The sequence below is a fragment of the Salvelinus namaycush genome, chromosome 15 (assembly GCF_016432855.1).
Source record: "Salvelinus namaycush isolate Seneca chromosome 15, SaNama_1.0, whole genome shotgun sequence".
Taxonomy (NCBI): domain Eukaryota; kingdom Metazoa; phylum Chordata; class Actinopteri; order Salmoniformes; family Salmonidae; genus Salvelinus; species Salvelinus namaycush.
Window position 1 is genome coordinate 33,061,166 of NC_052321.1, and position 17,932 is coordinate 33,079,097.

The 17,932-nt window shown below is 46.7% G+C and overlaps 1 protein-coding gene across 1 annotated transcript in view; it reads left to right on the forward strand.

Moving 5' to 3' along the window:
- kiaa0586 (KIAA0586 ortholog) overlaps positions 1-17,932 on the forward strand; it is a 115,373-nt gene that overhangs the window by 62,855 nt on the left and 34,586 nt on the right. Inside the window, exons 17-30 of the mRNA XM_039009794.1 lie at positions 1,548-1,729; positions 1,865-1,975; positions 4,913-5,005; positions 6,730-6,911; positions 7,107-7,228; positions 9,131-9,315; positions 9,492-9,660; positions 9,935-10,097; positions 10,463-10,731; positions 10,956-11,032; positions 11,151-11,276; positions 11,699-11,891; positions 13,882-14,027; positions 16,812-16,905. Of these exons, the coding sequence (XP_038865722.1) occupies positions 1,548-1,729; positions 1,865-1,975; positions 4,913-5,005; positions 6,730-6,911; positions 7,107-7,228; positions 9,131-9,315; positions 9,492-9,660; positions 9,935-10,097; positions 10,463-10,731; positions 10,956-11,032; positions 11,151-11,276; positions 11,699-11,891; positions 13,882-14,027; positions 16,812-16,905 (2,112 nt within the window). The remainder of the gene's footprint in view (positions 1-1,547; positions 1,730-1,864; positions 1,976-4,912; positions 5,006-6,729; positions 6,912-7,106; positions 7,229-9,130; positions 9,316-9,491; positions 9,661-9,934; positions 10,098-10,462; positions 10,732-10,955; positions 11,033-11,150; positions 11,277-11,698; positions 11,892-13,881; positions 14,028-16,811; positions 16,906-17,932) is intronic.

Below are 17,932 nucleotides of genomic sequence, written 5' to 3' on the forward strand. Positions count from 1 at the left end.
TTTTAGGAAGTTGTGCAAGAAGAAGTTTCTGGGGTTTGCAGTCAAGGCGTAAAATAAGCAGCCTCATCCCATTGTGTATGTGCTGTGCTGGAGACAAGTCTTCTATCAGAGTGGTTGGGCAGACACATTGGAATCTGTGTGCTGCTTTTCTTGCTTATGAACCCCGTAGGTATCACTGTACAGCAGCAAGGCCACACTTTCCTTAAAATCACTCCACACACTGAGTTCTTTGTTTCCCATCTCGTGCATGTTGTTGGTCACTGGGTTTGAATAACAACATTCTGTGTCAGTTCATCTGTTCCTTGTGTCTCATTATCTGCTATTTTGGCTTGGTGCTCCTTCCAGTTCTATTTACATTCAACCCGTCTTGGGGCGAGGAGGACGACTGCAAATTAGCTGGGATGGTTTTCCTATACTGCCAGCAGTTACACAACCGACCAACCCTGCCCACGTGTTTTCCATAAAAAGTACTTGCACATTCCGAATGACTCAGAGCCACTTGCTCTGAATGAACGAACAAAAAAAGAAGTCACCCTTTTTGGATGCCCTTCAGCCAAATTATGGAAATCATAAAGCTTATGTTTCCCCAGCTACGGGCTCAGAGCTGGATAAACAGCTTTCTGTAGTCCGCTGTGCGCTGAGCAGATTTACGTTAATGTAATCCTGTGTGTTATATTACAGGGTAGTGGTGGTGGTTGGGGTGGGGGGTGTTTTAGGGCTGGGCTGCATGGCCACGTGTCTCTTAATATCTTAATAGGAGTTAACTCATCAACAGAAGCCTTCACCAACGAGTCTAATAACAAATTATACAACCAAACTACACTCTGTCTGAACTTATTAGCTAGCGCCAAACAGATGCCAAACTTTGCGAGCGCCGAGCGGCGCGGGTCCAATGGGCGGCGTCCCAGGTTGGCAGATGTGTGGAGGACAAAAGAGTGATGTGTGAGAGTTATTATTTAGGATGTCGTTTACAGCCCTCCTCTTCCCACAACGAAACCGAACAGCAGCTCAGGAGAAATAAGAGCCAGGTGTGCTCACTGTTCTTGGCGCTTGGTGCTTTCCACAGGCGGAGCGAGCCAGCCATGGGAGGAGAGCAGCTCTCCTCTTAGCACGCCCAGCACGTAATGCTCTTCACTGTTCACCACCCCCGTGTTGTGTAAATACGGTTGAGATATTATCTGCTCTGCACCAAGGGGATATACTCTATGAGCTGGACGGGAGAGACAGAGAGTGGAGGAGAACGAGGGAGAGAGAGAGAGAGACGTACCCCTCCCTCTTCTTAAGTGCATCTAGCTGCGATATTCTAGCCTCCCCTTGCATGTATCATCATACGCTAGTGCTTGAAACAACAAACTGCTTTTTTCCCTTGGTGACTTTTCGTTGACGGTAGCTCAGTGCCATGATATAACCAACCACCAGTGTTTAACAGTATTGCCTAGACACTTAGCAGGAAGTACCTCTTCAGCATACGGTTTAGTTTGATGTTGGTGTCTGCTGCCTTTTGGGTCTTGTGTGTCTAATTGAGACCGTATTCTCTCTACCTCCAGGCCAGCCCAGAGTGGATGGATTGGCCCCCCAGCCCTCCCGTGTCCTCATCAGTGATTGGCCAGTGACCACCTCCATGCCCCCCTCCCCACCCAGACCGGCCACTGCCCCCCGCAAACCCACCGTGGCCGTGCCGGAGGTGAAGTCTGGCCCGAGGAGAAGACAACCACAGCTCCAAGTGCAAGTAAGGCTCAGCCTCATTGGTCAGCATCGATATCTGCCTGGTTGCGGACAATCATCCCAAATGTAATGGCGTTGTTGTGTGGACTGTGTAGTCTATATTTGAATCATGCGTCTGAAATCTCTCTGAATGCACCAGGTTCAGCCCAGTGTGAATATCGAATCCCACACGCCAACTCCAACCCCCAGCCAGAGCCCAGCTCCCTCTCCACCACCTCCTCCTGCTGCTGTTCCTCCTCCAGACATACAGGTACAGTAACACCCCAATGAGAAATGTGACATACTTGTCTCCCCCCACCCACCCCCTAGCCAGCTGCATGAAGGCCCAGTATTATGCAGTAACATAATGTAACATTATGCTGTAATGGGCTCAGCCTCAAAAACATCCATCAATCAGCATTTAGACCAGGCCAGTGAAACGTGTGGTTGTACTACGGTGTGCAGCCAGGACTGCACTCAGCCAGGACTGCACTCAGCCTTTCCACACTCCCCAGGACAAAAGACACCCCCCCTGCTTGCCCCCAGACCGGGACTCCCTTCTTGCTGAGTCCACAGACTGGGGTAGAAAAGGAGCATTGAGTGAGAGGTGTAACAGTAGCCGTATGGGGATAGAAAGGAGGGAGTGGTCCCAGGACTGGGGGTTGTCCGTGCCTGCCGTGATGCCTGCTCCATGCCTGCTCCTGTTCTGTAGACACCAGTGTTTCTTGCCTGCTAACGTTTCCACAGGATGCATCCCAAATGGCACCCTATTCCCTATATAGAGCTCCACTTTTGATTAGAGCCCTATGCACTATATAGGGAATAGGGTGCCAGTCTCTCCCAGACTGTTTGATTCATGACGCCGCTAGCCTTCCTCAGTAATGTCTCCATGCTGGACTGGCTGTGATGGTGTTGTGGGAAGAGGGCCGATAATGTATCCCGTATAGCAGTTTGTGGCGGACCATTCACTGGCTATAGATGGCAGTTTGGCCCTCTGAGCTTGGCCCTGCTCCAGACCGCGGGGGCTTCTGATGGCTTATAGGAGAGTTTTTTTCTCTTCATGCAGCACAGCACATTTTTTTGCAATGTGTGTGTGTGTGTGTGTGTGTTGCTCCCACGCAAATATTTCCACCGTGAGTGTGTGTGTGGAAGTGAATGATTAATAAGACTCACAGGAAGTTGGTGGCAGCTTAATTGACGAGGACGGGCTCGTGGTAATGGCTGGAGCGGAAAGAGTGGAACGGTATCGATCACATGGTTTCCGGGTCTTTGATGCCATTCTATTCGCTCCGTTCCAGCCATTATTATGAGGCGTCCTCCCCTCAGCAGCCTCCTCTGACAAGACTGTGGTGGAGCCTGCCAGGCTGCAGTGCTGCTCACACTTAAAGGCCCCGGCCACTCACTCTCTCTCTCTCTTACAAATTCAACTCCGCTCCAGTCAGGCAGGCACATATGGTTGCCTGGCAACGGATGTGGGTTATCAATCTCTGTGCTTGCAGTGGGAGTCAGTCGATGCAAGGACAAAGCAGTGCTGTAGAGGTATGGCTGATGCCTGACTGCTGCAGTGAGCATCCTTCCTCCTCCTCATAATACTGCTTGTCACATACCAGTTATGCTGATTGCAGCTTTGGTTATGTTCTAGAATTGCTGAAAGATTCCTGGAGTCGGCTATCCAGTTTCCGCCGGTGATCTAAATGTGTTCTCATTCCTATCACCGTCCTGGCAGGAATGTCTTTGTCATGAGCACTCCTTCAGTTGAGTCATGTCTTGCTATGTACTTGATATTCTAGCATTCCACACTGTCTGAGGGCTACTTTTGAGAGATTAAAAATGCCCGCTCTGCTGTTCTTTGGTTATCAGTTTAGTTTAGAACGTCGTAGACCTGTGTTTGTTCATTTTCTATGAAGTCTAGCCACTGAGCAGGGATGTGTGTTTTAAGTGTGGGTGGCCGTTTTCTTCCTCTGTCTCACTGAGGTAGTAGTGGATCACCTGGCCACTATTGGCCTGATCTGTCCGGTCCATCTCTCACCCCATCCCCTCTCACCACCTCTCTCGCCCCCACTCTTCCCCCCCCCCCCGTGCTGACTGAGTGGAATGATAATGTGTTGGTGTGGTTCTGTGCCTCTCTCTCTGCAACACTCTGCCCTCCAAATCCTGGAGCTTTATCCGCAGTCCACAACAAACACTGCAGCTCTCAGTTCTCTCACACTCACTCACCTACCGCCACAGATGGCCCAATCCAACCCAGACGGCCCAATACAACACAGCACACACATAGTTGCACTGGTAACAAACAAACTCAGCAGTGAACACTCATTAGCACAATGGTATTCCTTATAATGACCAAATTCCTTACCTGGTAGCCTAATATCACCTGTCAATCAAATGGTGTCAGTCTGTTAAATGTTAACCTCTGCTACTCCGTATATTACTGGCATGCTGCAAGGGGAGTCAATGGGAAATGAATCAAGTATTTGAACCAAGCGTGTTTTTGTGTGTGTTTACTACAGCAACCAGTGCATATGTCCCATGTATCACAGGCCTCTCAATCAGTCATAGCAGTGTGTTTTCTGCTGAATACGGAGGCTTCTCTCTCCTGTAATCCTGTGCTGTGTGGGACAGTATGTGAATAAACCCAGTGCCAAACACTGGTTTCAGTCTGAGCCACGGTTAGCTCCTTGAACTAATGTAATAAACCTTCCAAGTTGATTCGGAGACCACACTACATGGGGTGAGTGCACTGTATGAAGGGAATAATACACCGCTGAATGGTGCTCGTATTGGTACCTCCTGCGATCACGCCGAAAGAAGTCACTGCGCTTGAAGAACAGTTGTGTTTTTCCTATCGTAGATTCAATATTTGGCCGGGCGGGACTCGGCGAGAGGCTACCGCAGATTTTCGATCGGCCCGTTGCGTTGGATTGATCGGGTTGTACTTTATGAATGGAAAGCGTTGAGTTGAACGCGCTTCATAATTGTCTCTCCCAGGGCGTTGTTGTTTATTGTTTACGGTCAATAGCCGTACACAAATCTTAGAATGTCACCACAACCCTATCGATAATAATAGGTTTTCCAGTCATTTGTCATTGTCTAGCATGAACTGCAGGTCTGCCATAGCTGGAGGGAATGAGTGTTAATTCTCCTTTTGAACCCAATAGTTAGACACGGGTTAAATAAGGACTATAATCTATCCGTCCTCTTATTGTAGAGTGTGGAGGGGACGCATGATGAAGAGAGGGATGATGAGGAGGAGAGCGTTTTCCCCGGAACACATTTCCTGGAGGTTGCTGACATTGCCCAGGTAGAGTCCATTTGAAAATCCATTTTGCGTGTCTGTGCGTGCCCAGTCCTGTGTGTGTGGGAAGTATGTGGCGTCTGAGTCACCAGCTCAAGGGCATCTAGAAATCAGGTCTGCTGCTTCCAACACTTTTAACCCCTTCATTCTCTCTTGACGTTCACCTCCTTGAAAGGCTGATTGAAATATTGCAAAAGGAATAGATTATTTTATTCATTTGATTTTCATACAGTGTGTCACCTTTGCATGCCAATGAGATAGCGATATTCAGAGCACTGCCACAGAGCTTTGAATTTCTCCTCACTTCCACACATAAAAAAAAGAATTCAAGTCATCATAAATGGATGTTAATTTAATTACAATCTCTCGTCAATAATAGGCCTACGTTTTTTCACCTTCTATTGTAATAGCTGTTGTACGTTTTCTCTTTGTTTGATGCACTGTCTTTCTCCAGTAGTCCTCCACCGTGGCTTCACTAGGAATTTGTATATTATGTAAACCTACATCCCCTCAATCAGCAAATCCACACAAACCATAAGCTTTCCATATTCACCGCTAACAAGCAGCCAAAGCAGCACTGACGCAAATCGGGCCATTAAGGCAGGTTCCTCGCGGTCACACAAGGGCAAATAGTTTGTTAACATAGAAATGCTCCTGTTGTCATGATTGTGTAAGGAGGCTTAGGAGAACAACAGGCTCCATAGCTGTCAGAAAGGAAAGAACGAGGAAGAAAAGTATTGGAATAAAAAGGGGGTTTGAATTGAAGAACATCTCTATGGTTCCACAGTGCCCTCCTTTGGTCGGGAAGTGAACTACATTCTCAAACAAGGCCGATTTGAAATGTAACTTTGTGTGGATTTGATATGCAATGGAAATAATGTTAGGAGAGGGAGTTTCACATTTGGTAGAAAATTGTGTCCCAAATGGCAAAAGTAGGGCACTACATAGTGAATATGGTGCCATTTGGGATGTATTAGTAGGGTTCAGTTGCTGCCTGCTGCTGAATCACTGGGTTACTCAGTCCTCCCTCTCGTTGTTTCAAATTGTGGTCATTTGGATCAGAGAGGTTGTTCCAAGAAGTAATGCACACATTTCCAAAAAAGTTCAAGCTGTAAAAGTTTTAATGTGATCTGGAACCATTGCCCATAATTAAGCTCATTTTAAAATTGCGATCTTTCCCTGCAATCACTCTTTAACGTTTCCCAACAACCTAATAAAGAGTTGTGTTTTTAAAACCCCATCAAAACAATGCATCCAGTCAAAAAAGAGATATCATGAAACATGGGCTGACTCTGTTGTGCTACACAACCATGTATAGATGCCAGCTACTAGAGTGTCCCCACCTCAACGCCTTAGCCCTAACAGTGTTTAGCTATTTATTTATTTAAATGTTTTGACGAAGCAGAAAACTTCAAACAGTCTCCTTTTGGCAGGCAAACCCCACTTTCCCTCTCTCGTTCTCTCTCTCTCGCCATCTCGCCACTAGAAATTAGATAAAAGAGCCAGCTTGACGCAGCCTTCCCTGTCTTTACTGCCAAGGAATCTGCAAGTAATGCAAAACCAGTGACCAAAACGTACTAAACGGACACCATAAAGCCAGAGCAAGGGATCTAAAACCCCAAATCACATTTTTGTCCTGACCTTTCAGGCCTCCAATCCTGCTACTAGTGTATCCATCTAGCGTTCCCCACCCATCTTTTTCCTACAATTAAAATGTATTTTTCCATCAGGATTCAGAGGAGGAGGAGCTCCATGATGGTCCTATAGAACTGAACGGTCTGGCCTCTCCTCCTACTGCTATGTACCACGGTCCTGTGTTCCCCTGCTACCCTGCAGAGCCCCTACCACCCCCAGACCCTGTCCTCAGCTCCATCCAACACAGAGAGACCCTGGAGAACAGGCTGGTTGACTGGTGAGGAGGATAGCATTATGTTACGCAGTGAAGCTGAACACTGTTTTTTATGAATGCAGAATACACAAGCCACATTGCAATGTCCCTACTGGTGTACTACTTGGAATACCAAATTCATGCCAACAGGCAATGTGGAGTTCACGATCAGCATAAAGGGAGCTAGTTAGAAGTAACGGGGTTTGTTTGTTCGTTTAGGGTGGAGCAGCAGCTGATGGCCAGAATGATCTCCGAGATGTACCAACCCCCTCTAGCTGACCCCGCCCAGAACCAGAGTCCCTCCCCCTCCGAGCCAGAGGACAGTGTTACCTCTGACATCGGTGAGAACTGGGACTGGTTACATAGTGTACCTTAACCGCATGATAACCCTTAACCTGACTCCCTTAAAGCACTAGTTCCACGTGGCTAACTTGGTCATGCTCACCCTTACTGTAACTTGCCACATGCATCATTAGGATGATGCATGTGGCAAGTTACAATTTGCTTTCTGAAAGTCTTATATCTTGAAAACTTTATTGCTGACGTGCAAAACATTTTGGGACTGTATCAACAGTGAACTAATTGAACAACAATACCAAAAGGTAGTTTTTGAGTGGATTATTCCTTTAATCCCAACTCTGATGTTAACCATCACAGGAAACGCCTTATGTGAGAACTGGGTCCTTTCACTGCAAAAGGTCTAGTCCTGGTCAGGTCATCCCCATGCATGTGGAGCTGAGCCCAGCCAGCAATGATGCATTACAGCATAGCTGTGGCCTGGGAGATTCTGGTAGCCATTTTCCTCAGGGAATTTGTGTGGGGCTCTGTGGTACAGGGACTGTGTCAGTGGGGCTCTGTGGTAGCATTGTGAGTGCTGTTAGCCATCCGATGACATGCGAAACACTACTTCAAGATCAACGGCTTTGTCAAGCCACCGACCACAATCCTCATGTTCAGGAATCCCAAAATGTCCCTCGTGGCTTTTAAAAAATGAGCTCAAATGGGGTTCGTACGCCTGCTGAGATATTGACAGACATGAAACTGAATAGATGAACTATACATCATCCCCTTGAGCAATGTTGCTGGGCTGTTTATAACTCCATGCATTTTACATTTTAGTCATTTAGCAGACGCTATATTCATTTTAAGATAGCTAGGTGGGACAACCACATATCACGGGGGAGTTCTGGTTAGTGCTGGTTAATGTTTATTTTTTTGGGGGGGGGGGTCGAGGTGAGGAGGAGGATTAGCTTCGGGGGGAAGCTGGTCCTAGCTTCGGGGGGAAGCTGGTTCCTCCATTGGGGTGCCAGGACAGAGAAGAGATTGGACTGGACTGAGCGGGAGCTGCCGTCCCGTAGGGGTGGGAGGGCCAAGAGACCTGAGGTGGCAGAACGGAGTGCTGGGGTTGGGGTGTAGTGTCTGAGCATAGCCTGACGGTAGGGAGGGGCAGTTTATTTTGCTGTTCCATAGGGAAGCACCATGGACTTGTAGTGGATTCGAGCTTCGACTGGAAGCCAGTAGGAGCGGGGTGAGATGAAAGAACTTGCCTCATTGAAAGTTATGCCTCATGGTTTCTTTGAGTGCGAGCTGTCTGTTGTGAAAGACATGAAAAAGACATGTCAAAGCCCCAATATGATAATACAGTTCCTCATTAAATCATTGATTGCTCTTTCTCATCTACTCGGCTCTGCTTCTCCTTCTTCTTCGCTGCTACGGATTGCAGTCAGAACACTTAAGAGAGGCAGTGGCAGCGAAGTTAGCGGGCCATTGATTCAGGTCGTCTCCCAAACGGCACCCCGTTCCCTTTGTAGTGCACCCTTTTATAGTGCACTCTATAGGTAATAGGGTGCCATTTGGGACGTTGCCTCACGCTCTCATCTAGTAGAAAGATCAATGATGTATCACATTTGCAGATGAGGCCTCCACTCTGTGATCACTGGAGGGTTGTCAGCACTTTTTCCACTGACTCTGCTACTTCCCTTTAGACAGAACAGTAAGAAGAATGAAGGGAAAACTGCTGGGCTTCTTTTGTGCAATATAAACCCAGCTATTTGATGTGAACTATTCTTTTAATTGTGTTGTTGAAATGATCCAGTATGCAAAAATGGGTATACCAGAATAGTAGATGTTCAGTAGTGAGACTCCGTTTTGAAACTTTGTGTCCGTCCGATAAGAACACAGATTTTGGTTTTCTGTTGCAAAACGTGCTGCTACCATGTGCCCTACTGAATCTGTGGTTCCAGTGGAGGCTGCGGGTGGAGAGGGCCTACAGCTGTTTGTGGACGCCAGTGTTCCTGTGGACTCAGAGCTGATCAGACAGTATGTGAATGAGGCACTGGCAGAGACCATAGCCCTGATGCTGGGACAGAGAGAGGGACAGGAGAGACCTGTAGCACCAGCCAAGCCTCAGGATCCTCCGCCACAGGAGGTAGTGTGTACAGTCAATCAATCAATCAATAAATCAGTCTTTACTGTATAAACAAAACATTTTTTATTTATTTTGAAATAGTATTTCTAATCTAACATTTACACTGAGATATTTGTTCCTTTTTCTACAGTATTTTATTGTATTTGTATTCTTTCCACAATGTGGTGCTGTTGTAGGAGCCCTTGGTGCCAACCCCCGTGCCCACCCCAGAGCCCAGTGTTAGTCCTGGGCCCCCCAGCAGAGGCCTGTCCCCACTGGCTACCCCACAGGCTTCAGAGCAGGGGACCCCCCAGCAGTCACCCAGAGAACCCCAGCCACAGGAGCCTCACACCTCTACACCTGCAGGTCTCATAGCATAGTTACTGTATCTCCATTACACAAGCACGTTCTCCGTCTGCGGTCACAGTATGAGTAATTGAGTTGTCCATGACTAGGGACTAGAGCTTTTCATGATCATGTGACCTGATGAGGGAAAACTCAGGCCCCTAGTTATAAGCAAGGACCTAGAGTTTTTCTTGTGCTGGTCACGTGGTCAGGAAAAACTTGGGCTTATCCATGATAGATTGATCCCCGCCTATCCAATGAGATGCTGAACATTTCTGTTCCACTTTGATCTCAGACCCAGAGCCAATAGTGACCCCAGTCACCACTCCAGACCCCTCTCCCCTGGCGGCGTCCCCTCCCTCGGGCCCTGCCGGACCCTGGGGAGACGCATCGCTGCCCCTGGCTGAGGAGCAACCCCACTGCCCTGTAGAGGAGCAGGAGAAGCACAACAAGCCACTGTGAGTCTGCCTGTCTGCTGATTCTACTGTCCGTTTGTCTGACTGAATGTCTGTCTGTCTTTCTGAATGGTGGAACGGCGTGGGGACCTCCCTCAGAAGGCAATAAGGGTACATAGTGGAGAGTGTAGGATGCACTGCTTGGTGTGGTTGTATTGTACCACAGCTCCCCCTGCTGTCAGGAGATTACAATGCAGTTAGAGTTACAAAGAACATGCGAAGATAACACACAGGCCTGGAACATAGATGGTTATTGGTTTTAACCTGACCAAGTACCACCCATCCTACTAATATCTCCTCTCTCTCTCTTTCTCTCTCTCCTTCTTTCCCTCCCTCCCTCCTTTCCTCCCTCTTCTCTCTTTCTACAGAGTGATGTCAGTGGCTGAGGAGGAGCCTGTCAGTGTGCCTCCAGTCCCACCTGTAACCTCCAGCCCCCAGACCCTGTCTCCCCGCTCCCCTACTCCACCACCCCCACCTGGGCCTCAGACCCCCTCCACTCCCCCCTCCTCCTCCTCGTCGTCGGAGGAGAGTACCAGAAGCAGCAATAGTTCCACAGTCACTGGGACAGATGCGGCTGCTAGACACATCTCAGAGGGAGAGCTGCTCCTCAGCTATAGCCAGGCGGCAGCAGCACGAGGTGAGATGGATAGACAACGCAGCTCAACACACACACACACACACACACACACACACACACACACACAGTGTTGGGGCTTATTTGGGAGTGTCTTGACGGTTTCCTCAGACGTCGGGTGGTCTGCAAAAGGCCATCCGTTCCTAAGATTGTAAACTCCATAGTCATCATAGTGTGACTATTATCATGTCAAACCCATTGATGCCTTTTCCTCTGTTTCCACCCAGCCTTTGAGGAGGAAGGCTTCTATGTTCCCTATCTAATCAACAGCTTCTCCAGCTCGCTGCAGGAGGTTCAGGACATGGTGAGTGGCACCGTCTCCACTGCTTTTCTTTTACTAGCATAACGCTGTTATTCCAAATGTCCAAATGGCTCCCATACACAGCAAACATGCTAACCGTTACATTTTCTGTGTCACTCAGGACTACGACCCTCCCAGTGAGGGTCAGGTGAGGAGGCCTGTCATCCCGGCCCACCACGACCCCATCCTGTCTCTATTGGCTAAGATGGACCAGGGGGTCATCACGCAGACACGCCCTGACCCGGAGGTAACTATCAGACTACTGCACTGCTCTGTACATACTGGAACCTTCTGTTGTCACTGCTGTCCATGATTCTACTTATATGCCTGTCTGATATTTTTCCTGTTGTGACATTGTAATGCCTCTAGGTGGCAGGTTGTCCCCATTTGTTAATGCATGCCAAAATGGAAGGTGACCTTATTGTGTTTTTGCATAGCATTTATGCAAGGGAAATCCAATGAAATGCAATATAGGCAAAAGCTTTGGCACAGTGTACAAAAATACTGGGTTAATGCTGACTTGGAATAAAAAAAATATTGTGATTCGCAAGCAAACAGCCAAGGCATTAAGCCCTTGCAGTGCAGGGTCATGTTCAGAATGGCAGACCATAGCCAAATGTTTTGCACAAGCTCAGTGAGCTGTGACTGCTGTGTCCCCCCAATCCCCAGGAGTCCTGGGAGGAGGAGGGAGAGGTCAGCGAAGGCCAGAGACCCAGGCTGCATCCTGCAGGGGAGAGGCTAGTGACTGGACACTCCCTCACTGTCCAGCCCTGGAACAGGACAGTGACCAGGACTGGGACAGAGCCCAACCCCAGACAGGGACACGTCTCCTCCCCAGGACAGCTCACCCTGCAGTCAGCAGGTAGAACTGTAACCACACGGCAATGTTTCTCTTTCCATTCGACCTCTGTTCCCCCTGCCTAAAGGAGTTTGGGGTATATACTTGTTGGATTCAAATGACAAAATATGTTGCCTTTTAAAACTCTGGACCAGAACCCACAAACGACAGGCTTACGACCGGACTTCTCTATCTCATTAAAATGAATCGATATGTGTATGAGGAGAGGAGAGGGGTACTAGAGATACAAGACAGCGTAAGAGTTGATATGGTGTTCACGGACACAGGGGAAGGGAACAGGGGAGGAGAAAGAGAGGAGAGGGGGAATAGAGCTGTTGACACCACAGAGCAGAGCCACAGTGCTGAGAGAGTTATCCTGAGTCATAGGGGAAATCAGACAGCCTGGATTCTCCATCAGGGGCTGCTGGGAGCACAGAGAGGCCAGGCCAGTGGAAAACCACTGCTGCTGCCTCGTAGGGGGACTGTGTGTGTCTTTACGTCGTCTGTCTTCCAGATATAGTATGTAATTCATTGAATTTATACAGCACTACTAGAACCCAGAACTATAAATGACAAATAAAGACAAAAGGAAGTGGGATAAGGGTTCTTAAAAAGATGATGATTCACATGATATAGGAGGAGGAGGGGCGGCAGGTAGCCTAGTGGTTAGAGCGTTGGGCCGGTAACCGAAAGGTTGCTGGATCGAATCCCTGAGCTGAGAAGGTAAAAATCTGTTGTTCTGCCCCTGAACAAGGCAGTTAACCCACTGTTCCTAGGCTGTCATTGTAAATAAGAATTTGTTCTTAACTGACTTGCCTAGTTAAATAAAGGTTAAAAAATAAATATATACATATATAGTGGTGATCATAACCAAGTATGGCAGGGGAACTAGAGATGTCCTCGGTTTCCCATTCCTGGTATGTTAACCATAATGTCCACTCTTAACTAGGCCTCTTCTCGTAAAAACTTAGCACTAATCAGTGTTTGACACCCTGCATACTGGTGTTTCAGTTGATACAAATATCCAGTTTAGAGCTGGATGAAAAAGCGTGAAATGAATACTGTAATATTTACTTAGTGGTCGAAAAGCAACATGCGATTCTGTTACGGTTGTCGGTCACATGTTGTGAATGCTCCTCTGTGTTCACATGGCTCTTTAGACACTGTGTCTAAGTTCTGCGTCCACTCAGACAGAAGAACCTCATAGCAGATTCCTATCCTCTTCCTGTGTTGGCCAAAACCAATATTTACCCAACTCAAAATCAACTCGACCCGCGGTAAAAAAAAAAGCTCCAATGTTGCTTGGAGACCAGACCAGAGAGAAGGGGGGGGAACCCTGCAATCCAAGCAGAAAAGACAGGGACTGTATTAATGACAGAGGAAGAACGCAAAGCCATTTTGTTTTCCACTCAAGCTGGAGCTGTTTGGCACTACTTATGAACAGTGCCCATAGGACTCTATAGGGTGCAATTTGGGATGCACCCTACTTTTTAATAATTTAGCAGACACTCTTATCAAGAGCAACTTACAGGAGCATTAGGGTTAAGTGCCTTGCTCAAGGGCACATAGATAGATTTTTCATCTTGTCGGCCCGGGGATTCAAACCAGCGACCTTTCAGTTTTTGGCCTAACGCTCTTAACCCCTAGGGCAGCTCTTGACACCAACAGACTGGCGACTCAATTACAATATCACTGAGCTGACACAGAGCCTGTAAAACAGTTTGACAACCCCTCTGTTGTGGCTTATCCTGAAAAGCATGTCAAACCCCATGTTTTGGCTAGAGAAACCATTGTTTGTGTGGCTTTGTGTCATCTGGAAACACTTTCAGACTGCAACGCCTTGTGTTTGGACTTGTGAGAGCGTTTGAAGTGACAGGGCTCCCACTCCTTTCGAGGCTACGTTGCATGGACACCAGTCATTGATGTTATAATTCTACATGATACTGTATATCTCTATTAGTGGGGAAATGTTAGCTAGGCTTGGATACGGAAGAATGAAAGTGTGTTTCTACAGATGTTACAGATGCAACGAGCTTCCAGGACACCCAGGGGCCAGTTGACATCAGAGTCCTGGATGTGGAGCCAGAGATGCCAAATCAGCCTGACACCTCAATGTCACCTCCACCAATGGAGGACTCCGTCTCCCACTGTTCACCACAGGCAAGCATTACACATTTATACTGTACACAGCATCTGCTCTGACGCACGCACACATACACACACACACACACACACACACACACACACACACACACACACACACACACACACACACACACACACACACACACACACACACACACACACACACACACACACACACAGAGAGACCTGGCTTTCACGCTGTGTTATTCTTGGCAGCTAGGTAGGTGAGGATAAGGTTCCACCATGTTGTGTTTCTGTTAAAGATATAGTTGATTTGAGGACACTTGCACAAGAGAAGAGTCTCTTTCAACAGCTGTAAGAAGGATTAGCCAATGTGCTTCTTTCACCCAAGATGCATTGCAACCTAATCTCTTAGAACAGATCATCTTTTTCCATATCAACTCGGCTCATAGGACAAGACAGAGAGTACAGCCATGTGCTGTGGCTGCGTCCCATATGAAGGATCAGGAGGATTTACTATTCCCTATGTATGCAATGGGGTGCCATTGGGGACGAGCCTTTATCTTCTATAAAACTGGTGCAGATGTCCTCCTGTGTGAATCATTGGCTGGCTGCAGCAGCCTCCATACAGTATTGTCTGGTGTTGAGTGTTGACAGTGACAAACAACAACCAGTTTTATTTTTTAGCCCCGTGTCCTGCCTCCACATGCGCCAAATGCAACAGGTGTAGACTTTACTGTGAAATGCTTGCTTACTTGCTCTTCCCAGTGACGCAGAGTTTACAAAAAATATATAATAAACATACAAAAGGAGGATAGATATCAAAGTGGACTCTATTGTTGAGTGTTGACACGTGAAACACGCTCATCAGTCGGGATACCAGATCTGGATGCAGCCCATGTGTGTGTTTTGGGATTACTCTTCTTAAATGGAGACATAATAACAATGTGTTGGCTTCCTCCTCTGCTTTCTGTTGTCGTCTGATCTCCTTCGAATACAATGTCTACCCTACCGACAGTTGAAGTTGGAAGTTTACATACACCTTAGCCAAATACATTTAAACTCAGTTTTTCACAATTCCTGACATTTAATCTAAGTAGAGATTCCCTGTCTTAGGTCAGTTAGGATCACCACTTTATTTTAAGAATGTGAAATGTCAGAATAATAGTTGAGAGAATTATTTATTTCAGCTTTTATTTCTTTCATCACATTCCCAGTGGGTCAGAAGTTTACATACACTCAATTAGTATTTGGTAGCATTGCCTTTAAATTGTTTAACTTGGGTCAAATGTTTCAGGTAGCCTTCCACAAGCTTCCCACAATAAGTTGGGCGAATTTTGGCCCATTTCTTCTGACAGAGCTGGTGTAACTGAGTCAGGTTTGTAGGCCTCCTTCCTCGCACACGCTTTTTCAGTTCTGCCCACAAATTTTCTATAGGATTGAGGTCAGGGCTTTGTGATGGCCACTCCAATATCTTGACTTTGATGTCCTTAAGCCATTTTGCCACAACTTTGGAAGTTTGCTTGGTGTCATTGTCCATTTGGAAGACTCATTTGCGACCAAGCTTTAACTTCCTGACTGATGTCTTGAGTTGTTGCTTCAATATATCCACGTAATTTTCCTGCCCCATGATGCCATCTATTTTGTGAAGTGCACCAGTCCCTCCTGCAGCAAAACACCCCCACAACATGATGCTGCCACCCCCGTGCTTCATGGTTGGGATGGTGTTCTTCGGCTTGCAAGCCTCCCCCTTTTTCCTCCAAACATAACGATGGTCATTATGACCAAACAGTTCTATTTTTGTTTCATCAGACCAGAGGACATTTCTCCAAAAGTACAATCTTTGTCTCCATGTGCAGTTGCAAACCGTAGTCTGGCTTTTTTTTGCGGTTTTGGAGCAGTGGCTTCTTCCTTACTGAGCGGCCTTTCAGGTTATGTCAATATAGGACTCGTTTAAATGTGGATATAGATACTGTTGTACCTGTTTCCTCCAGCTTCTTCACAAGGTCCTTTGCTGTTGTTCTGGGCTGGAATTGCACTTTTCGCACCAAAGTACATTCATCTCTAGGAGACAGAACGTGTCTCCTTCCTGAGCGGTATGAGGGCTGCGTGGTCCCATGGTGTTTATACTTGCGTACTATTGTTTGTACAACGTGGTACCTTCAGGCGTTTGGAAATTGCTCCCATGGATGAACCAGACTTGTGGAGGTCTACAAAAAAAATTCCGAGGTCTTTGCTGATTTCTTTTGATTTTTCCCATTATGTCAAGCAAAGAAGCACTGAGTTTGAGGGTAGGCCTTGAAATACATCCACAGGTACACCTCCAATTGACTCAAATTATGTCAATTAGCCTATCAGAAGTTTCTAAAGCCATGACATCATTTTCAGGAATTTTCCAAGCTGTTTAAAGGCACAGTCAACTTAGTGTATGTAATCTTCTGATCCACTGGAATTGTGATACAGTGAATAGTAAGTGAAATAATCTGTCTGTAAACAATTATTGGAAAAATTACTTGTGTCATGCACAAAGTAGATGTCCTAACCGACATGCCAAAACTATAGTTTGTTAATTAACAAGAAATTTGTGGAGTGATTGAAAAACGAATTTTAATGACTCCAACCTAAGTGTATGTAAACATCCGACTTCATCTGTAGATGTACATATTGTAGGTGTCACAAAGTGCTTACACAGAAACCCAGCCTAAAACCCCAGAGCAAGCAATGCACGGTGGCTAGGAAAAACTCCCATGAAAGGCTGGAACCTAGGAAGAAACCTAGAGAGGAACCAGGCTCTGAACCAGTCTCGTATTTATTGTGTTACCTCTCCTCTATGTTTAGGCAACTGAGTTGTCTTGTCCTCCAGCTCCCAGACCTGCTCCCATCCTGGTCAGGCAGTTTCAAAAGACTAATGGAGAGACGTCAGAGAAACCAGGTATGGTCGCTCAAGTCCAGTTTTATTGATAGAACTGTGTTCATTCATTCAATTGGTCTCACCAATGCTACAATGTAAAAACATTCTAATTGATTCTTGTAAAGGGGATGATGTGGCACGTTATTGGGAGAGACCACAAATCCATCTGAAAGCTTTGTAAAAAATGGGTACATCTTATGGAAAAAATGGGTACATCTTAGACACAAACAATGTGTTTGAGAAGCCAACATACAACGACGTGGGTCGACCATCGGGTGTCCCTTTGTTCTCCTCTGACCACCAGATGGCACAAGTGTATCTGTGTGGTCTGCACTTCAACTTCCTCCCCTCTCCTTTTCTCCTCCCTTCCCCTCCCCTCTCCTTTTCTTTTCCTTTGTCTCCAAGTCAGGTCACTGCAGTTGTTCTCCCAGAGAGGGTGAAATCATTTTTGCCTGACACCACTGTTGTGTCCTGTCCTCCCTAGCTACATCTAGACCACAGGGGGCTAGGAACTGCTCAAGTCAGTGCTTTAAAAGTCAATATTGTACATGGGGCTGGACACACCTCAGTGAGGATAGACATGGAGTGACTGAAAAAATAGCCTGCATCTCAAATGGCACCCTATTCCCTATACTCATTTGGCCTCCTTTCCTTCCAGTTCTCTGCTGCCAATGTTTGTTTATTCCATGTGTAACTCTGTGTTGTATGTGTCGAACTGCTTTGCTTTATCTTGGCCAGGTCGCAGTTGTAAATGAGAACTTGTTCTCAACTAGCCTACCTGGTTAAGTAAAGGTGACATAAATAAATAAATCGGGGATCATCAACTAGATTCAGCCGCGGGACGTTTTTTTTCTTGGGCGGATGGTTGAGGGGCCGGAACGTAATTTGTAGACTGCAATTTGACCCCAAGAATCCCAAACAGATATAAAATGTTTGACCAAAACATAATAATTTCAAACCGTATACAATCACGTCTCTCTATTATGCGTGGGAATACTTGGGAACAGATTTCCAAAATTCTCATCACTTGGAGTTGATTTCCTGATGT